This window comes from Mchenga conophoros, linkage group LG12 (assembly GCF_057382185.1).
Source record: "Mchenga conophoros isolate Kocher_MC1m ecotype Shallow Benthic linkage group LG12, M_conophoros_male_GT1.1, whole genome shotgun sequence".
NCBI lineage: Eukaryota > Metazoa > Chordata > Actinopteri > Cichliformes > Cichlidae > Mchenga > Mchenga conophoros.
The window spans coordinates 35,877,784-35,899,590 of record NC_140537.1 but is presented as its reverse complement, the minus strand read 5'-3'; the positions used below and the strand labels follow the sequence as shown (position 1 = coordinate 35,899,590).

The following is a 21,807-nucleotide window of genomic DNA, read 5'->3' as shown; positions in this document are numbered from 1 at the left end:
ATTTCATCAACTTAAGGTAGATTTCATTTTGCTACAAAATCCAGCCTCCCTTCGGCTTCCAGGCCTTTAACACCTTCTCATGTCCAGCTGTGAAAACGACTTCCTTTCAGCTCCTGCAGGCTTTTTTTCCTTAAACTCTCCGTGTGTGTACGCGCCCGTGTGTGCGTGCGCGTGTGTGTATGACAACAGCCCTGAGATCACGCACACAGGCAGGCTCTTGTAAACATCCTGCCCCTGCAGACCCCTCGCTGTACTTGATGTTCTGACTTTGTGACTTCACCGAGGCCTCGTTAAATGCAAGTCAGCTGCACCCAACTTTTGTCAAAGGACGGTGTGAGGAGACATAATTTCACACAAACAGGCGTGCAATCCGAGCCGGCCAAGAGCAGCTTTAGAAGAACACGAGGAACAAAAAGCACATGAGCGAGATTCGCTGGCTTGGCTTGAAAAATGATTTTGTGGGAAGAACTAAAAACAAAGGGTGTGGGCGGCTTGTACAAGTACAGCGTCTGACACAGTGACTTTGTATGAATAATAGAAAGTGCAACACAAATGTAGGTTTGAAGAAGAGCTCAGTGTGTTGCTTTTCCTTCGGTTGCTCCTTTGAAAGCTCCATGAATGTTTAATGTTGGGTGGGGACAGTGAGGAGAGAGGTGACAGACTGAGGAGTTTTATAGGTCAGTGTGCCACTTTACAGCAGCCTTCAGTATAAAACATGTTTTGCTTATGAGCCGTATCAGATGATAAATGTGAGCCAGAAAGTTGAATCCTCTAAATAACCCACCAGCTTACAACCTGCTGGTGCTTCTTCCTTATTTCCTCCGTGTGTGTGTGTGTGTGTGTGTGTGTGTGTGTGTGTGTGTGTGTGTGTGTGTGTGTGGAGACAGACATGCAGTGACCTAAATCATTGTAAGTTATGGCAATGAATTATTTAAGTAGCTTTTAAGGGGAATTCTTCTTCTCTGGAAAACTGACCTCTTTACCTCAGACTCACTTCCCCATTAGTTGTTTTTTCTGTTTTTTTTAGCTACAGGTTGTATTTTTACACCCTGCTACAGACTTCTGTAGTTGGAAAACTCGCTAGTTTTACTGTGTGTTTCTCCTGTGAAGCAGAGATCCTCTTTGTGAACCGTAATCCTTTTTGAATCGCTGTTTAGAAAAGAGCACACACCTACGAGTCATAAGGAAATCCCCCTTATATCTGCTCGCTGATATTAAATCCCTTTCTGTTTCTGTTGCCCTGCAGATTGTCATCCCTTTCTTCAGCCTGCTCATAAAAGACATCTACTTCCTCAATGAGGGATGTGCCAACAGGCTGCAGAACGGCCACATCAACTTTGAGGTAAACTGAATTTGATATTTCCCAACGGGAGATTCCCCTCACATGACTTTCAGTGTCAGACAGCGTCGCGATATTTACTACACATGGAAACAAATTTTGGGCTGTTTACTACCACTTCTCTAAAGACTGCTGGGAAATGCAGAAGTAAGGCTTGAGTGTGCAAATATCAGCTGTGTTTCCATGATGACCAGTGACCAAACACTATTTCCACTCGTGGCTGGTCACAGCTACCCCGAATCAGACTATTTTAAGGACTGATTCTATCCTTGGAAATAGGCTGCTGCTGAACCACGTCTGTATCCTGCCCTGTTATGAAATAAATAAGTGTATTTGAACACATTAACACTTCTTAACAGCTGACGAGTACCGCAGTGTGGCGCTACCCCTAACCTCATTCAAAGGCAGTCTTTTCATTTGAAACATGTCGATTCCTTCTGAATAACCAACCTGTGTCGTTACTGTTTCAGAAATTCTGGGAGCTCGCCAAACAAGTGAGTGAGTTCATGACCTGGAAGAAAGTGGAGTGTCCGTTTGAGAAGGATCGCAAGATCCTTCAGTACCTGCTGACCGCTCCGGTATTCACCGAAGATGGTGAGTTCATTGAACGTTAAAGGTTATCTTAAATAAAAAAAAGGAAACCAATGTGTCCATGTTAAATATGAAGCTACAGACATTAATCAAGGCTTGGTTTGACACTTTATCTATACAAGTGAAAAATTGTGCTTTTCCTCCCCTGTGTAGCTGTGTAGTAACGTTTTTGGGGGGCACGTACCATTTGATTTCAAGTCTGTAAACATGGAAATAAATGGACAAAGCCATACATGTCAATACATTTACACGAGCTCAGAAAACACCTCTAATTATACTAAGATAGTCATAGATTTAAAACTAAGGAAGCAAACCTTGTTACTTTAAATCCCTAATAGGGAGAATTGTTACTTTGTGTCAGTAATGATAAAGCGTTGGTGTGGAATGAAACAGAAGAAACCAAAATGATGTGCCCTCCGCCTCTTTGTCCTTAATCATAATAATATAGCAGTGCAGAGACTAATCCTCAGATCCTCACACACCTCGTTATCACCTCTCGTGCTCCAGTGGCACCGATAGTCTCAGTCTCCTGTAATCCACTTCAAAGTCTCGTCACCGGTTCGGGCTCCTATCGCAGTGTTATCAGAGACCGACGGGGAGTAAAATCCTCCCGACTCTGGTCAGTTCAGACAGTGCGTTTCAATCAGCTTTGAGCATCAACAGCATTTACTACAGAAAATAGTAGAGTGAGGGGAAAATGGGTTAAGGTGGCATATAAATGTCACAGCTTTGAATGATCTTGCTCTGTTTCTCATTGCAGCTCTGTATCTGGCATCATACGAGAGCGAAGGTCCTGAGAACAACATGGAGAAGGACAGATGGAAGTCTCTGAGGTGTGTATGAACCCCTCCCCGCTCACTCTGCATGCACGCACACACACACACACACACACACACACACACACACACACACACACACACCCACCCACCCTCAGGGGCTTCGAGTCTTTCAATCACGGCTGTCACCCCGCATCCTCTGCCCGGTCTCCCCGCTGACCAGGCACACCCAGAGGGATGTAGGTCACGCTGTGAGGCTGACCCCTCACGCTACTCAATAAATGCATTAAACACACACAGAGGCTGTCATCGGTCTTCCAGGCCACGCCGTCGCTTGCACACGCGCGTGTAAAGACATCAGTCATTTTCACACAATTACATCTTATGTGCGCAATAACGCCATACCCTCCTGTCACACAGTAGTGTGTGTGTGTGTGTGAGAAGATGGATGAGAGAAAAATGTCTTTGTTCAGGTGGCTCTAAGCCCCAGAGAGCTGACGGAGGGATATTTCCTCGCTTCAGCATCACGCTGAAGTTAAATTGACACGAACTGAGTCAGGGATGCGTCGCTTCTCCGCTGAGAACTGTTAAGATCAGATTCATTTATGTGGCCGTGAAAAATTTGCGGATTTTAAGTTTTCAGTTATTAAACTACAAGAAATTGCTGTAAAAACAACAGATGGCTGAGAAAACACTCTGCCCTTTCTTTGCAGCTCTCACTAGAGGTTCACACTAAGAACAGGATAATCCTCATTCTGTTAGCAGATGAACTCATGAATTCCTCTTTGAGCCTTTAATGAAGTACAGCAGCGATTGGTCCAGCTCCAAAAGCCATTTTCTAAAAACATTTGGGGTGTTTTTAGCCTTTATTATAACTTATTTAAGTTACATTGTGAGGTAGAGGTGGGTAGGTGGCACAATATGAAAGGAAGTAAAATTTAACGTGGGAAATGGTAACTGACCAGTGTTGGGTAAGTTACTTTAAAATAGTAACTTAGTTACATTACTAGTTACTTTGAAACTTTGGTTTTACTCAGAATTCTCTTGTTAATGTGTTGCTTCCATAACTTTGCCAGTCTTCTAGCTTGCTTACTTGCCACAAGTGCACTGTGCCACCTACCAATAGAAAGGAAAAGATAATGTGCATATTTCCACGAGAGAAATCCCACACCTGGACCGTCGTTGACTGCTGCCATGATTCTAGCCTACGTCACAGAGTCATGTGCGCCTTTTACATCAACACAAAAACTGCAGTCGTGGTGCTTTCGATTGTACTCAGAACTCGGAAATTCTGCCTTCTGAATAGGAAGATGTAGGTAACACCAGACTGCAGATGAGCTGCATACAGGGCTGGACTGGGACAGAAAATCATCCCGGGCATTTTGACTAGAGACCGGCACACCATTATAGGAAAAATCATAAAGCCTTTGAATGAAAACAAACGCTGTTGTGACAGTGATGTTCACTGTTCTGATGGTATACATGCATCAATCTATCAATCGTTTGTTGTAAGATTCAGATAATTATTTTTTAAAAGCTAGACATTTTAAATGAGAATAAGAAAGAAAAGTATTTCTTTGTGCCCCCCATTCCCTGTTAATGCCCTACCTGCCCCCCTGGCAACACTTTGCTAGATCCGCACTTGCACAGTTACCAGCTGTCAGCTACCTAAAAAAGGATCCTGGTGTTATTTGTCTCTCAGAAACAGTTCATAACTTCAACTCATCCATGTCACCTAAAAGGTAAACCTGTTTCTCCTTTTCACCTCAATAAGAAACGCGTAATATTTTCTCTGAATACCAGACGGGACGGTTGGCAACTCTAATAACTTATGAACAAAATAAAGTTCAACATCATTAACTTCATAGCACCCACCCAGCTGTATAGAAACTCCGTCATGCTAGCTAGCACGCAGTACGGAAAAAGTCAGAATAATGAAAATAAACTCCACCTAAACTTGGTTCATATCTGACCCAGAGAGACTGCAGGTCATAACTTCTTACCTGAAGTTCAGTTCACACTTGGACCGGCGGCCGCCTCGGGTCTCTTTTCCTTCTGCGTCCCCTTTCCTTCATCCACCTGCTGCCTCCACCACTTGCTAATGTTACTGAATCTGTGGAAGCTCCGTGATAGCCACCACACGAAGTAACGAGTCTATCTAAATCCCAGTAACGAGTAACGCGTTCCTGATTTTGGCATAATAACTAGTTACCGTGCTCGTTACCACAATAATAACGTAGTTACTGTAACGCGTTACTTAATAACGTGTTAGTCCCAACACTGTAACTGACATTAATAAATAATTTATTTGGGTGAACTAAAGAAAAAAGTAGTAGTTAGGTTGTAGTTCAGCCTTAAACTCGCTAGCAGACATCCCCACTCGCAGCAACGTTGGCCTTATTTCTGCTCCCAAGTGTCCAAAGAAAGGCAGCTTTGAAACTTCTGCCATATGAAGGACAATGCCAGTGCAGCTTCTCCACCCTGCTCTCACACAGACCTGATTGCAAGTTTTCTTTTTAAAATGTGGATACAAGAAAGGAAAAATGGATGTAAAACTACACCAAGTATGTATGAACAGTGACCACATGACTCAGAGCGTGACAGCCATGCTTCAGATCGCCAAGCTGACCCCACACATGCGCAGCCACCCACATGCAGACAGACGTATGAATCAGATCTTCTGGCAGGGGTCAAAGGTGAGAGCAGGTTTTTGGATCGGCAGCCTTGCGAGTGTTGGGTTAAGCCCAGCCGGGGTGAATCCACTTAGCTGTGTGTGTGTGTGCACGTGTGTGTGTGTGTGGGCGCGTGTGTTTGAGTGTGTGTGGTCACGTTTCCTGAGAGCCTGCCAACCCTGTTTGTCCCCTGAGCTTTGCCTCCACTGCGACACGATCTGTCACTTTATTCCGGCCGAGCTGCGTCAGCAGAACGTGCTGCCGTGCCCAGCGCTGCCCGTCGCCCCCTACATCCACACACGTTACACCTGGAAATCCACTAAAGGCAGACTGTTGCTGTGGCGGTCGCTGTGCTGGACCTTAGGACTGTAAAATTCCAGCAGATTTGCTTAAATCTGTCGTATTAAAAGCATCCATCCTGCAGGGAAAAGGGAAACATTCATGGAAGTCGTCCAAGATATTTTGCAGTTGGTACACTGTAAAAAATTTGACAAAGAGCAGAAATTAAGGATCCTTAATGTTTCAGGTTCTTAAAGATGAATTGCACAGTCATGCTTCACATTCCTCAGCCATTTTTGCAAGAGGCTGAGCACTGCAATCATTAAACATCGCTGTGATGAAAGTCTGCAGATTCTAACGGTGCTGTCTTTCTTTGCCCCACAGATCCACTCTGCTAAGCAGGGTGTAAACCACTGAAGAAACCAGAATAACGTCGAACCCAACAAGTGAGCCCGCGTGCCCCGTCAGCATCGCTGTTGTCCAAGCAAAGTATCCCCGTGTTGGAAGGGAAACGACAATCTCTGCTTCAGCTGGCGAGGACATTTGGTGTCCCGCCCCAGCTCTGCTTTTCCTTACCCTCTTGCTCTTTGTGCTGTACATTTCAGGACAGCTGTTTTTCATCTCTTTGTATGACTTTATAGTCTTTGTTTTATAAAGAAACAATACAAACCCTCACAGTTTAAAAAAAAAAAGAAAGGAAAAAAAGGGTACCTGTGAGTGTTAACAAAGTTGGGGCTGTTGTTTCCCCGCCTCTTTTATTTTTCTCCCCACTAAAGCTACAAAGTTAGCTGCTGGTTGGCTAACGCAACAGAAACGCTACTCTGGGTTCCACAAGCCAGCGTTCTCCGTACAGAGAACCCAAACCTTAACCTATAACACTGTTTACCATTAAGCTAGACATTATTTTACTGTATCAGATCCAAGTATCTTTCACTTCATGTTTCTGAAGCTTTTGTTGTGACGTAAGGAAAACAAGAAGGCACTGGCTGCGTTTGAGAAAAGATGTAAAAGTCGTTTTTCTTGTTTGTGTTGTGTAAAATTTAGATTTTCTGAAGCAGGAAGTAACATTTCATTTGTCATTTGTCTTGACATGATTATGGTTCCAGTATGCTTCAAAGGAACTGCAGCATTAGTAAGCTTCAGGAGTTTTGGATGCTTTGAAATTTGCCTTTGAAGCGTACAGAGGCCTTTAGCAGTGAGCTAAAATGGGGTGGGGGGGTTTCATGTCTGTTTCTTATTGTTCCCAGTTATCTATGCTGAAATGCTCCTCTAGACTCTCATTCATACTTTCCTTTTGTTCCTGCGCCACCTTGCTCTCGTAGAAAAAAATGTGTCGGTGCTGCCCCCTGGTGGTCCAGTCAGAAAATAGCTGAATAATGTGAACTGAGGCTTTCTGGTTAAATTATGTCCATTTAGTTTTTATTTTTCATAATAAAGTACATTTCCACTATGTTTTATTTATACATTTGCGTTATCTCCTCATGCCAATATTTACGCTTATTTTATTGTTATTTAATTTTGTACTAGGTACATAACGTGCATAAGTAGTCCTGACTTTAATATTTTTATATAAGTTTGTATTAGACACTTATTTTACAAGGTACTAGCTCAGCGTATGAAGTTGAATATTTTTGACTGATGTCCGCTTTGCCTTGACTGCTTCTCCCTCAACGCACAGTGCTGTTGTAGTTTGTTGTGTACATACTGTATGTTCCTTTTTCTCTCCCCGTGCTCATCGTTTGTATTTGGACTGTTACAATGGAATAGAGGAATGTTTATGAATGAATTAGTTGTGTTTAAAAAGAGAAAAGTTAATAAAAGGCTTAAATTTATCAGTGACTTCTGTGGGTTTGTTTTGTTTCTGGAAAATGCATTCATGACCACAGACTGTATTGAAAAGATGGGCATAGCCAAGCTCACATTCTGATGTTCTGAACCATCTTGTGCACAATCTGGTGGTTAGAGACAAGGCAACCAAAGCCCAAAGCAAACACTGCTTTATTGTCCATTTAACTTTAAATTGGACGATCATTTCCAAAATAAATAGTGTTTAATCATAACTGAAACTATCACTTGAGGCCATAAATGTTTTTTAAAAAAAGAAAACTAAGAGGATCATTTTCTTATGTATGTCTATACCATCTGATCTTTTTGCCACCTGCTGGCCACCAGAAATGATGCAGGTTTAAGTCACTTCCACTTTGGCCTCACTTGTACACGTCCAGCACATTGTGATTTTGGAAGAGTTTGAACAGCAATGAGACAGCACAGCTTACAGGTTCACTTACTCACTTTGGAGTTTCTTTCTCAGGTGGCCGAGGCCTCACCGGGTACCCTAAAGTAAGAAAAATAAGAGTAAAATGTTGGTCTTGTCACTATTCTCACTCTGAAAACTCAGTATTAAGAGCATTGCGTTTCTTCAAATAAAATCACGTTTCTTTTTGTATGCATTAGTATCATTTCATAATACAGATTATTTTAAAAAGCATTTTTTTAAAAAGATATTTACCAATTACTTTTCACAGAGTAATGGGGATAATGTTAGGGGTAATAATGAGTGCTATAAAACGAAGGCTAATGTTCAGAGTTGTGATTTTTTTTCACTTTAGTATCGCTGGTAGTCACATAAGAGTCAGCAGTCAGGAGGCAGCGCTGCTTAAATATTTATCGTTCTGTTCCTTGAGTTATGGTGCTGCTCTTGTGCCACCTTCATATTATTATTATTATTTTTAAATGATCAATTTTGGTGGCATCTCCAAGTGCACTTTAAGAACTGGTTACTACATAGGGTTACTATCAGAAGTTCAGATCAGTTCTGGGGGGTCATGGTGGACAGACGCTTTGGGATTCAGCTTCTACTAACGGGTGAATTTCATGGTCTTCCAGCGGTCAGTAAGAGAGTTTCGCCTTCAGGCCCAGCAGTTATGTGGTGCAATGTGGTAAATAATAAACTGAACTAAAATAAATGTTGGTGCCATATTTTTGGTACCAGGATGACTCCAGTTTGGTGGAAAACTGTCGAATCTCTCGCCTGACACGACATGAATTTGTTTCGAAGCAGATTCGTCACCTTAGGGAATGAACAGGTGTATAACTGATGACTACATCCCTTCTACTTATGCTTGTTGGCTTCTTCTTCGTTATTTTTGCAGAATGTCAAACCAACTGTTCCCGGGAAGCTGACAGTAAACATTCACATTAAACTCAAACCAGCACCTCGTGTTTTTTCCCCCTGCACATCTAATCTACGCGTAATGTAACGCACATATGTTTAAGACGCATATTATCGCTCTCCTTTGAAACGTCTTTACAAAATTATAAATCAATCAAATATTGCACAAATTATTATAACCTAGTAATATTCAAAGGACTGAGTTAAGAAACAAAAAAGCTAATGTGCTTGTGATTTCTGCTCTTCACTTTGGAATTTGTGCAAGGAGACAGAAAATAGGAATGCATATTTGCCTCCATCTAGTGTCCAAATTAAGGAAGTACAACTGACAATGAAAGGTACTTTGTGCGCTTAAATTAAACAGATCCCCCCCCCAAATCTCGTTTTACTATTAACAAAAAACGAACCAATATTACAACCCATTCACTATGATGTTTAAAATGAACGAAGTGCCCTAAAGTGTAGTTCAAATGGCATCGTGGCTCAAGAGTTGGGAGTTTGCCTTGTAGTCAGAAGGTTGCTGGTTCGAGCCCCGGTTTGGACAGTCTCGGTCGTTGTGTCCTTGGGCGAGACACTTCACCCGTTGCCTACTGGTGGTGGTCAGAGGGCCCGGTGGCGCCAGTGTCCGGCAGCCTCGCCTCTTTATTAGTGCCTAAAAGCATCACGTTAGATGTGATTAAAGTAGAGCTAAAACACACAATGCTGCATCAAAAACTATTAAACCACAGCGCTTATTATCACTATGATGACATTACACTGTGTTGTGCTACACATGACAAAAGAAAAAGAAAGCTAAAGAGAAAATTTCCAGTCTTGACCGGATGTAATGAGTAACAAGAAGATTTTTTTTCTCCAAATAATCCAACACTTTGCTATGGAGTTTAAAAATATGGGATTATTGCCTTTTACGTTTAGACTATACTTATGTTATTATGTTTTACGTGACACGAGTAATACTACAGAGGAACATTTTAAATTTAGCCCCATGTAATTAATGAACACGAGTTATTAGATAATAAAGCTGTATAAACAGTTATTAACAGTAATAATGTCAATAAAGTTAAACTTAAATACTCACTTTGCTGTCGTTCAAATGTCCTAAGCTTTATGTTTTTGTTTGGTTGTTGGTTTCATGTGGTTAACATTAACACACACCTGATTATTAATCTCTGTCTAACTTCCACAGCATGTCTTTATCCTGTCTTCCTTCTCTCAGCCCAAACAGTCCCAGCAGATGGCCCCGCCCCTCCTTGAGCCCGACTCCGCTGGAGGTTTCTTCCTGTTAAAAGGGAGTTTTTCCTTCCCACTGTCGCCAAAGTGCTGCTCACAGGGGGTCATATGATTGTTGGGTTTTTCTCTGTATGTATTATTGTTGGGTCTACCTTACAATATAAAGTGCCTTGAGGGAACTGTTGTTGTGATTTGGCGCTGTATAAATAAAATTGAATCAAATTGTGTTATTACGCATTTATAAGCAAATAACACTTTTTGTAGCTACCAGACCAAAAGTGAGAACATCACCTCTTTTAATAATTAACTATAATAATTTTTGCTGGAGTCTGAAGTGAGAACTATGTCTTATTAATGTATGAACCTTTTCATATAGGAATATTAACCTAACAGTTACTTATTGACAGTTTAATTCAATGTTATTTATACGGTACCTTAACATATATGGATTTATATTGTAAGGTAATGACCCTAACAGTTAATTTTATTCTTGCAGTTTGAGTAAATGGTGTTTTCTGCAAGTCTGTGACTTTAATATTCAATAGACTATAAAAACCATTATGATGTTATGACCAAAACCAGTTTGCACTTTGTGAAAGAGATATCAACTGAAGTTGAATCAAGGCCGAGCTGTACTTCCATTTGATGCAAATTTGCTCCACTAGATGGCGCAATGTCCCCTACAATCTTTATTTAACGAGGCAATAAGAACACATGCGTATTTGTAATCGCACCCCAGGAAAATCAATGATTCTTTAGGAAAAGGGGTTGTTAAAAAATATAAAGTTAAGATCAGCAGTGCACATGTGAACCCATTTGAGCTGACCCTGGTAACGTGTTTTTTACATTCTTCATTGTGTAATTACAAAGATAGTATTAGTATTTGTACTTTTAACCTCCTGTGAGATTATGAAACACTGTAAACAACAACAGGAAACTCATAACTACAGCTGGTGAGGATGACCCAAACACCACACATTCCTGCTGTGAGGCCACAGGGTTTAAAAAAGCAGAGTCCCAATACTGCCAAAATATTCAATAATAACACAAAGTGAGGATGAGTCCTGCCAGAGTGCCCTCAAGCATGTTGTTAAAGCCCTACTGCAGCACAGGGAGGAGGTGTATATTAGCTAAACGCCTTTATTGTGAAGCTGTTTGCTCATTCAGAATACGTCCTCAGATCATCAGCCGGCCTCTGAGATTCCTCTCAGGTTCAGGTTGGGAGTCAGTGACCTGGATTTTTATTTTGCTGTGACCCGAGTGCTGCAGATGAATCAGCTTTGGCCACCTGCCATTATTGTTCTGTGCCTGTCAATGGAATCTGCTGCAGGCGAGGCTGCTTCATGCACAAACACACTAGGAAAACCAATTAATCATTTGCTGGTGTGAAGGACTGCAGCTTCAAGTCTAGACTTTAAGCTAGACAGACAACACGGCCGCACAGAGACCAAGACAAGAACATGAGCCTGTACTTACACTCATCACCTGATTAACCCATTCAAATGATTTTTGTTGTATTTCTTTAAGGCTGTGCTATTGAAAATTGTAATAACAGCATTGAAAACAGTAACAATTCCAAAATCTGTTCTCTTCAATATTTTCCCCTAAAGCTTGTGAGAAAGTGGAGCAGCCGAGAGACAAATATTTTCCTTCCTTGTAGCTGCTGTGGACCATATATCAGACCTCCACCACAGGTGGTCAGAAACATAAATCATAATATAGCTGGTGTATATCACTGTATCAGGTGCTGTTTTTGCCTCTTGCACCACTGCCCACAAGTGGACAAAAATACTTAAAGCCAGTGCAGACATTGCTTACAAATATGTGAAGTGCTAAAGCCAGGGGCGCCTCCAGAATTTTACATAGGGGTGGCATATGGGGGCCACTAAAAATATTGGCGTGGCACAGCACATACAAGTATATTAAAATTATTACCAACATAGGACAGTATTGCTAGGGGGGCAGCAAATTTTGGGGCTTGGTCAGTGCCCCCCATGCCCCCTCATGGTGGCGCCCGTGACTAAAGCAGAACTTAATCATAACACAATAAGATGATTTATCTAACCAATATCTAATCTGGTAACATCAGTTAAAGAGGCGAATATCAGGCAGCATAACCATCATAGCGAAGCAGGAAAAGTATTGAGTGTATTGATTCGAGTGATTGTAAAGCGGTCCTTAGGGACTGAGTAAAGCGCTATACAAATGCAGGCCATTTACCATTTGTAGAAGCACGCTCTGTGATACAAAACACAAAAACATGATTCATACTTAAATGAGGAAGCTGATGACAACTCAGACATGTTTCTTTCCACTACAACAAGCCACACGTTTCACTGTGTGCAGATTTCTGTTCTCTGCGCAGAGTCCGAGCTGACCAGGCTGTACGTCTGCTTCTTCTACCTGAAACCAGGCATCTAAACATGTGGATGTATGTTTTAGAAAAAGTACAGCGTTTTAATGTCGACATGACAGTAATGTAACTGTTCCATTTCCTTCACTGAGTCAATGCTTTCATTTTCTGTTTGTTTGTAATCTTAATCTTAAAACCGGGAGCAAACTGGAGGAAATGACAATGGCGCCTCTCTCAGAGACGTTCAGCGTCTGTATGAAATGAGTCACTTCTCAGGAGCACTGAGCATCCTTTTGGACCCTCGGCATCCTTTACTTGTTGAATTCCAGATGCTTCCATCAGGGTGCATCTTTTGGCATTTGTTCAATCTACTGTTATCTTTTCAAAATAAATTTGGAACATTTCATGGTTCATGGTGACAACGAAGTACACATATGTAATGTGTTGAAATGAAGGTTGGATGACTCCCAGGGCTACACATAGTGCATGTAGTGTTTTCACTTCTTCACCAAACTCTTTTTGATTGGCCTTCTGTAATTTTAAGGAATTTACAATTTAATGAATCAATTTATTTAATCACTTTAACTAAAGCTTTCTGATAAATGAAAAATATTATATATAATTATATAATTTTTTTTAATTGATCGGGGTCAACGACGCACATCAAGTAATCAATATATTCGGTGTAGAAACGACAACGTCGCGGTTGACGTCATTCACACCTGACCTGGCAATCACACCCGGTCGCCGCACGCGCGTGCGAGAACGCGCCGCACAGACTGTGATGAAAGCCAGAGAGAGAGAGAGAGAGAGAGACGGAGGGAGGAGAGGATGCGAGCAGGTGGAGCGCCTCTCTGCTGATGCGCGGATCCACGGACACGTTGTTCCTTCATTTAACTCCGACAAACCTCCGGGCTCTTCTGAAGGCTCTGAAAACTAAGCAGGTGAGTGCGGACAGTTTGTCTGAGACTGCGCTCATCAGGCTTCACTCCCAGCAGGAGAATGACTAGGCATTGCAAGTTGCAGGTGCGCGCTCCCCTTGGAAGGTTTAATTAGTTAAACTGGCGAGAATCAACCTTTAATGTGTCAAATCGGTGAAAGACAGCAAGGTGCTGCCTCTGCTCTGAGTCTGCACTGTCACACTGCTGCTTGTTAGTCAGTGTGTGAAAGAGTTGAAGCACCAAAGTAAAGGAATAAACGGGGGTGGTTCCACTCGCAGGTTTTCGAAACAGGATTACAAAGACAGCAGTATGTTTGATTTTCAGAATAAAGTGCAGGAGTGCTGCAGACTGATGTGACACCGTCCCAGCAGGAATGTCATGAATGAAGTCTACTGTATGTGTGAGGGGGCGACAACAAAAACAGGATTGTTCTCCAACATTTCTGCCCCATGTCAGCTCTTCACTCTTTGGAGACGTTCTGTTGATTTCTGCAGTCATGAGCTCCCCGGACAGCATTTCCTCTCACCGTGCTTCTGTCTGAGCACAACCAGAGTGACTCTTCATGTAATGTAATACTTCCTGCCTTCTGAATAATAAATGGACAGGACACACTCCTTGACCATTAAATACTGATTTGCCATCTCTCTCTCCTCCCTTCCCGTCTTTCTCGTGTTCTCTGCTCTCACAGCGTCAGCTCTTTTGTTTGAAATCTCACCTCTAGCGTCCTCAGACGGACCCTTTTAGTGCCAAATTTCATCGTGCAGTTGGAGGATGCTTTTAAATCATAACAGCAAACTTTGACTCTCTTTTGTCTCTAGGTGGCAATATGGGGAACGGTTCAATGAAATCAAAGCGCTACAAACACACTGACGGCTGTGCGCACAAAGATCACGGCGGTGGGTTCAAAAACTCGACCCTGGATTTCCTGAGGGCCCGGGTGGAGGAGCTGGAGCGAGAGGGCAAGAGGAAGGATGAGGAGCTTTGTGTCAAAGAGCAGCAGATCAAAGGTCTCCAGGAGCAGCTGGCCAAACACACACGAGTGCTGGCCGAGATGAGCGAGGAGCTGCAGAGTAAGTGCATCCAGCTCAACAAACTGCAGGACGTGATGAAGAGCGGAGCATCGGCGGGTCTTGCTTCGAGGCCTCCTTCAGTCAAAGCCAGCAGCAGGGGCAGCCCCAACCTCAGCATTCGCATCAAGGAAACCCTGAACAGAAGGAAAGGCGCCAAAGCAGGGGTATCTGCCGAACCCACATCAAGAACCTACGACTCCAGCGGTCTGCCAAAGTTCTCCTTTGAGAAGGCTCGGGTACCAAAGGATGCAAGGTGAGACGTGTTTTCAGGAAGGTTAAAAACATAAAAAAGGGAGAGGAAAAAATATGCCGGCGAGAGAAGCCAGCTAAAGGTTCATGACACATTCAGGCTCAGTCCATCCTGGTGTAGTGGGTGAGATTTTAAAAATGCAAGCAACGTAAAGAGGTGTGGGTGGCAAGTGAAAGGTGGGCAAAGAAGCAAAGATTTTAGTGCTAATGACGTCCAACAAAAGTCTGTTATAAAAACAACATGATTCAGTCCAAGATTTCACAGCTGCTGCTGAGAAAAAAAACAAAACAAAAAACTGTCTTCATGAGGTTTTCTGTTTTTCACGGGCTCAAAAAGAAGTGACCCACACCATAGAGTCAAAGTCAGAGCGTCGAATTAAAAAATGTCCCGCTGTGTATCGCACTGCACAGTACACTTTTAGAAATCATTCTTCCTCCAGACTGTTTATGCCTTTCCTTCTGTTTCAACACGATGAAACAGAGACAGGCCCGTAAGGAAACGCTTTCAGCAGTTTGGTGTGGAGGAACCCTCACCACAACCCAATCCAGCACCTTTGGGATGAGCCACAGGCATTTAGCACCCAGCACCAGTATTTAGCCTCATTAGTGGTCACGGGCATAAAACCTGATAGAAATCCTGAAACCAGAAGAGCTGAGGCCGTTACAGCAGCACATTAACGTTGGTTTTGGAGATGTTGAACATATAAAAGTGCATTTATATTTTGCTATGTAGTCCATGCTTACCGTCCAAGATAAATAACAAGGAAGCATGTTCACAACCTGAAATAATACTGAGTGACTATCTCACACCAGCAGGTGCAAACAGGCATAAATGAAAATGATGTAAACTCAGGGCTCCGTCCTTCCTGTCATTTCAAATTGAATTTGTCTTCTTATTTTATTGACCTTTGCTCTCACTTTGTATTACAGTAAGTCCCAGCCCAACAAGAGGTATATCAAGTTAGTACAGTCAGCTGAACTAAGAATGTTTCACGGGATCAAGTCTCTAAAAGCAGGAGGACATTTAAAGGGCATGTTAGCTTGACATAATAAAAAAAAGTAAGTCAGTGAGGCAAATCTTCCTTTTCTCTTTCTCTCAAAGAGTAAGATGATGATTTGTAAAAATGTCTCAACTGAATGTTGACACCCAAAACAAGAAGATTAATTTGGCCAATCAGTCATAGTTGACCTGTCTGCCCTCTAGTGGCTGGAAGCAGGCAGAGAAATCAGCACAAGCAGGGCCTTTAGTATTGTTGTAGCTTCCAGGTCTGAAATGAAAAGCTACTGTTGACGTGACCTAAACTTGCATTCCTTGTAATGGCCAGTAGGGGCAGAGCAGAAGAACAAAAAGTCTGAAGAGGTTAAAACTACAACATTTAGAGTAAAAAGAAAATCATTATAGCTTTATCACCCCGATGACCCCGATGAAGGCCGCAAGCTGAAACGCGCTGGTCGTGCAATCGCTGATCTTCATACTACAACTGTTGTTGGAGATATAACCTCCAACGACCAGTAGGGGGCAACTTCACTGCCAAAAAAGGCCCCATGTATAGGAGACAGAAAACATTACGTTTATTGTCTCAATTGCCAGTTTTAGGTTTTACTTTACTTAAGTTTTACTAGTAGAACAAAGGCTGTTAAAGCAGGTCACGCGTTGATAAGAAGTCCTGTGTGAACCTGCAGTGTCAGTATTCCTCACTCAGTTGCTGAGGGTCTTCACAAACTAACGATGTAACAGTAGGTATCTCCATTTTTTTATCTGCAGTCTTTGGTTAAACTGCCAAAGTACAGCATGTTGGATTTAAAGCCTCTGTGTGATTTTGCTACACACAGCAGGAGCCCAATTTCGAAAACTTTCTTCGATTTATGTCCGAACTTGCATTCAAATCATAAAAGAAGCTGCGGATCACATCTGCCATCTATAAATCTCAAATCAACCTAAACTGATGGTGCCCGTCTTGTAGAATCCACTCATAAAATGCCAGAAAACAAGAAGGCTTAGTCAGGAGGAACCGTGGGCCGTGATGTACTGCTCTCCTGAATACCAGTTTTCAGCTTTTGAGATTCTTTGGTAATCCACACTGATTAGTCAAAGCTTCAACAGAGACTCGTATTTTGTTGTCTGGTAAAAATCAGACTGCATAAGTTTATCGATAGTGCTGTGATCAGTCAGAGAGGACGCTGCCTCTATCACAGTGAACAAACTGTGGATGCCGCTGCTCACTGAACAGCACAGAGGGAGGTGTGGCTCATCCCAACAGTGAAAGAGCCCAATTTATTTTTCCCTAGGAACATTTTTAAAAATTTAAAAAGATGCTGAAGGGGGGTGAAAGGTTTCCGAGTGTCTAGGTTCAGACGCTAACTTGGCATCAATAAGCTGAACTGAGCCTGATCATCTCTGCTGCGAGTGGTTGTCAGAGAGCAGTGAGACAGCAATCTCAGTGTGTCCAAAATCCCCAAACATTTTTGTGTTAGAAAAACTTGTCTGAAACCTGAATATCAGCAGACAGTCATTAGGCATGACCATGCAGCACACGTTGAGGGGACTGAATGGCGGGTTGGCAAATCCAAACCAGTGACCAGCAGTCATGAAAAAAAAAAAAAAAAGTTACCCACACCGAGATGAACTGAAGCTCGATCATCACTGCTGTGGGAGGGAGAGCAGACGCACACTGTGGAAAAGATTTTCACCCACTTCAAAGTTAGGAGTTATACAAACATGACTTTCTGCTTTAGTCACACAAAAATTCATCATGATTATGTTTTATAAATGAAGCCACCAATCTAAAAACCTTCTACATCAAACCTGCTGCACAGCTGCGCAGCTCTTCTTCAGTGCAGCCAGCTTTAATCCTGACTGGCTGCCACCCAACAGTTTTTAGCTTTTCTCTTATAAATCTGTTTAAAGGTCATTTTGAACTTTGATAAAAGCATTTTTTAAAGTTGCCTTTAACATTGCTTTGGTTGTCCATTATTTATATGTTCATATGAAAAATGAATGAGCTAGTTTATATATGGATACACAGATACACACACGCAATATAAAGAAGCCAGATAAACATTTGGACACCACCTTCCTCAGGAAGGAAGCGGTGCCTTTATAATCATTAGGTTTAGAAATGCACTTGAAGGTCGATAACACTTTTATGTATGAGAGCTGCTCATTGGCTGAGCGTACAGACTGCAGTGGACTGTAAACAAGCACGATAAACGTGATAAGTGTGCTCTAGTTGAGCTTTCCATAACCTATGTTCTATTTTTAGACTGTTAGCTAAGCTCACTGCAGATGACTGATGTGGACCTCAGAGGGCATTTCTATCAAACTCTTTAAGACTTCCTGCCCATTTTATTCAATTTTACACTTGATAAGAGAGTGAATAGCCTGAGACATGTAGCACAAAAATCTAATATCAAAGGCTCCAAAAAGCCCATGTGAGACAATTTCCCACAACTATGAAACTTTGTGGAAATTAGAAACAGAGGCAGATGTTTCAGATGAAGCAGCTTTATCAACCCTGATCTTCAAATAATACCTTTCCCTTAAAAATAGCTTTATCATCTTTGTAGTGCCGTTTATTCTTAGACACCAAGTCTGTGCTTCAGGTTAAACTTAATGATGGTCATCTTCAGTGGCGCTGATCTCATTTGGATCAACAGCAGTCAATGAAAGTTTTCAAATGATCCAGATACTTCATGCATCATCAATATGATTGTTTCTCTTTAATTTTACTGACCACGTAACAGATGCCACCCGTGTTTCCTCGGCTCCTCTGATTTGGCATTCTGCCGCTTTTGTTCTTAAGCGGTTTAAATAAGAGCAAATGCAGCAATTTCCGAGCGATTGAGTCGTGTTTTACATTTGTTTAGGCGGTCTGGAAGAGTGTACAGAGATCCTGTGATCAAACCCAACTGAGACCAACAACTAAAACGTGGGACCCAACTCACCCCCCCTCATGTGCCATCATTTACTGCACACATAAGTAGCTCAGGCACAAGCAAAACAACTTAAAAGGTCTTTTAATGAACACATGAAGTGTTGTTAGATTTCCAGCATGAAAGTAAAATAGATTTTTGTCATCGTGAGTGTTCCTCAGATCGTACAAGCCGAACGCAGAGCTCTGCAGTGAATAAACAATAGCATGCAGTCTCCCTCCCTCTCAATGCGATCCTCATGTTTAAAACATGTGTCGCTAATAAGCCCAGCATGGATTATATAACCAAAACGAATGTAAATGAGGCCGTCTGGTACCCTCATGTAGGCAGGCTTTGATACGCAACACTTGTGTGAATGACGGTAACATGTTGGAGGGTAATGACACAGCTAGGTGGGAGGAAGGGATGTTGGCTGAAAAATAAAGGGCTGCATGTCAGCTGCTTTCTTTTTATGAAGCCCAGAGTGATAATTCATCACACACGATAAGGTGGATAAACAGACCACCCAGCTCTCGCACCGTGCGCCTCTCCGAGGTCCGACTCGCTCTCGTGATCTATAGTTAGCATTCAACCGTGCCTCCTAACCTTTTCACAGCTCCCCAAAGGAGATGATGTCTTCGCCGTATACATCCCCTCGCTGCAGCTGTTCAAATGCACATCGGTGAACTTTGACAGCTCGTGATGATTTTATGTTTTCCCCAATTTTACTCGATCTGTTTTCAGGAGGGAGCCCCGGGGCTGCGAATACTCATCATTTCACAGGAGACAAAATATTTAAAATGTGGTGAGTAATGTAGATGTGGGAGTCCTGCCTGACGGATCAGTAACTCACCGTGAAAGTGTAATCAGTGGTGGGAGAAGGAAACTTCAGCAGAGCAAGTAAAGCAGCTCACTTAAAGTGACCCCATCCATGGCTGGTTATCTGTCCAAGTTACTTGGGTGTGGAGAGGCTGCAGAGACATCTCTTTGCAGAAATTAAGACCTGGTTACATTATAACAATAAAAATCCACAAACTTTGTTTAGTCAGATGTCACTTGAGATGATTTATTATCGCAGAACGATGCAGTCAAGGTTTGGCATCTTACCTTCTCTACAAACATGATACACATATGAACTGGAGAGTGATGAGCAAGTGGTGACTAGAGTGGTCTGGCAGAGCTAGTTTGCAATCTTTGGGTCGGTTTCATCAATAACTATTTTCTTTCTAAACATGTCGCTGTGCAGACGTAAGCACCCATCACCGCAGACAGGAAGTTCATGCTTGTGCCAGCTGATTCCTGTTGTTGGCTGTAGATCAACAACAGGAATCCGCTGGCACAAGCATGAGGACAGAAAGAAAATAATTCCTATGTTAAAGTGATCACAACAAGGTTTTTGCATGACTACACGAGTCTTTTCCTTATCTGACTGCACTTACCCTCACATCATCAATCAGGCTAAGAGCCACACAAAGGTGGTTTTCAACTCAAGTCAATCCAGGGATTTCCAATCTAGACATGAGCACGTTCTCTCAGGTGATGTTTGCAGCATATGCAAAAAAGAAAGAAAGAAAGAAATGGGGCAGATGTTGAGGAGAAAATAAGTCAAATCAAAAGCTCACACTCTGCAGGAGTCTAATTTCAGTTTATTGCATCAAGAAAGCTGTAATGTTTTAAGCACATCTGCTCTTCAGATAATAACACGCACGGAGAGGATGTCCAGTCAGACACAGACACCAATTCATAGAAAAACAGCCACTCTAATATGTATATGAGTTTTTCATTAATATCATGTGCCTAAAAAACGAAAATAAATAAATATTTATTATTTATTCTTATACCTTTTCTATTTTTCATTTATGTTGTTTTTTCCCCTGGTTTGTTTGTTTATATGGGGACTTTTTGCATAACTGTCTGATGAAGAGTGGGTTTGCACCATGTGACCCGTCAGAAATGTGGACGGCATATTTTAAAAACAAAGATCAAACTATAAAATTAGAAAAATTTGAAGAGATTAAGCTCATAATAAAGAATGATTGCAACGCAGATTTTAAAGAAATAATTCCAACCTGTGAGTGAATTTAACTTGTGTACAAATTTCATATAAGGCTGGGAAACAGTTTTAGGCGCTTGTCACTATGTTAAGAGTTATGAAAATGTAAAAGTGCAAAAAGAAAATAACAGAATTTCTGCTAATATTCTAATCATTTCTTTTTGATGTTAATCAGAATTATTTTCCAAAGAACTGAGTGGTTGGTTCTACAGCATAAGAAAGCACTGAACCGCACTGAAAACACCAACATCTACCTTTGATGCTGGGGTGAGCGGTCCCTCTGAGGAAAACTACTCTCACCGTAGAATCTTTTTACAGCATTTAAATGTATATCAGACTCCAAATAACTGTCCATGAAAACAAAAGATCACATTGGTTAAATATATAAGAGCTGACTTTTATGGTTTTCAGTGTTTAAAGTATAATTTGTGGGATGAAACAGACACAGATGGAAAGGGGAGAAAGGAAAACGTGAAAACCAAGAAAGGAAGTGAAGAGACTCAAAGTCATCTCTCCACTGATAAGTAAAAGTTTCTTCTTTCTGTCTTTGCTTTTCTCCCGTGCAGTATTTACTTAATTCAAAATAAAGTGCAGGAGTAAAAGCAGCTGACTATAGTTTGGTTCCACTACTTTCACTCCTGAATCTCTCATCTCCTAAAAGAAGAACAAAAACACAAACGCAAACGTTTCCGAGTGATAAACAAAGCAGCGGGCCTGTAACTGCTCCTGCAGTCATGTTCACTCTTTCATATCTTACAGGGAACACAGACTGTGCTTTCTAATCTTCAAACAGCAACACTCGGTAAAGCTCGGTTCTCTAACTTTTCTCCTGTTGCTGTCTGTGACAGTGTAAAGAAGCTGCTGACAGATGCCCTCAACAAGAACCAATACCTGAAGAGGCTTGAGCTGCAGCAGATCAAAGACATGGTGGAGTGCATGTATGAGCACACTTACCAGCAGGGAGAGTACGTCATCAAGCAGGGAGAGCCTGGGAACCATCTGTTTGTCCTGGCAGGTACTTTCGCTTCCTGTCATCTTCTTAAGTTTGAAAGGAAAAATAAACTTCCTTCCACCGCTTGCTTCAGTTTACTGTTGCATGCTTATTCTTGTGGCACCGACGTTTGTGTAAGATGTCATATGACACATAATGCCCAATGAGAAGCCAGAGCA

At 41.9% G+C, this 21,807-nt stretch overlaps 3 protein-coding genes across 4 annotated transcripts in view; 2 read left to right on the top strand and 1 right to left on the bottom strand.

The window, feature by feature from the left end:
• The window catches only part of rasgef1ba (RasGEF domain family, member 1Ba), a 124,143-nt gene extending 116,654 nt beyond the window's left edge, over nucleotides 1–7,489 (top strand). For both annotated transcript variants that reach the window (XM_085295532.1, XM_085295534.1), the window contains 4 exons: nucleotides 1,247–1,342; nucleotides 1,810–1,933; nucleotides 2,691–2,763; nucleotides 6,042–7,489. In XM_085295532.1, the coding sequence (XP_085151658.1) occupies nucleotides 1,247–1,342; nucleotides 1,810–1,933; nucleotides 2,691–2,763; nucleotides 6,042–6,066 (318 nt within the window). In that variant the 3' untranslated portion in view covers nucleotides 6,067–7,489. The remainder of the gene's footprint in view (nucleotides 1–1,246; nucleotides 1,343–1,809; nucleotides 1,934–2,690; nucleotides 2,764–6,041) is intronic.
• A 422-nt stretch (nucleotides 7,490–7,911) lies between these two features.
• cfap299 (cilia and flagella associated protein 299) overlaps nucleotides 7,912–21,807 on the bottom strand; it is a 134,221-nt gene continuing 120,325 nt past the window's right edge. The window contains exon 6 of the mRNA XM_085295531.1: nucleotides 7,912–7,992. Coding sequence (XP_085151657.1) covers nucleotides 7,981–7,992 — 12 coding nt within the window. The 3' untranslated portion in view covers nucleotides 7,912–7,980. The remainder of the gene's footprint in view (nucleotides 7,993–21,807) is intronic.
• The window catches only part of prkg2 (protein kinase cGMP-dependent 2), a 37,713-nt gene continuing 29,128 nt past the window's right edge, over nucleotides 13,223–21,807 (top strand). The window contains exons 1-3 of the mRNA XM_085295527.1: nucleotides 13,223–13,356; nucleotides 14,172–14,676; nucleotides 21,486–21,652. Of these exons, the coding sequence (XP_085151653.1) occupies nucleotides 14,180–14,676; nucleotides 21,486–21,652 (664 nt within the window). The 5' untranslated portion in view covers nucleotides 13,223–13,356; nucleotides 14,172–14,179. The remainder of the gene's footprint in view (nucleotides 13,357–14,171; nucleotides 14,677–21,485; nucleotides 21,653–21,807) is intronic.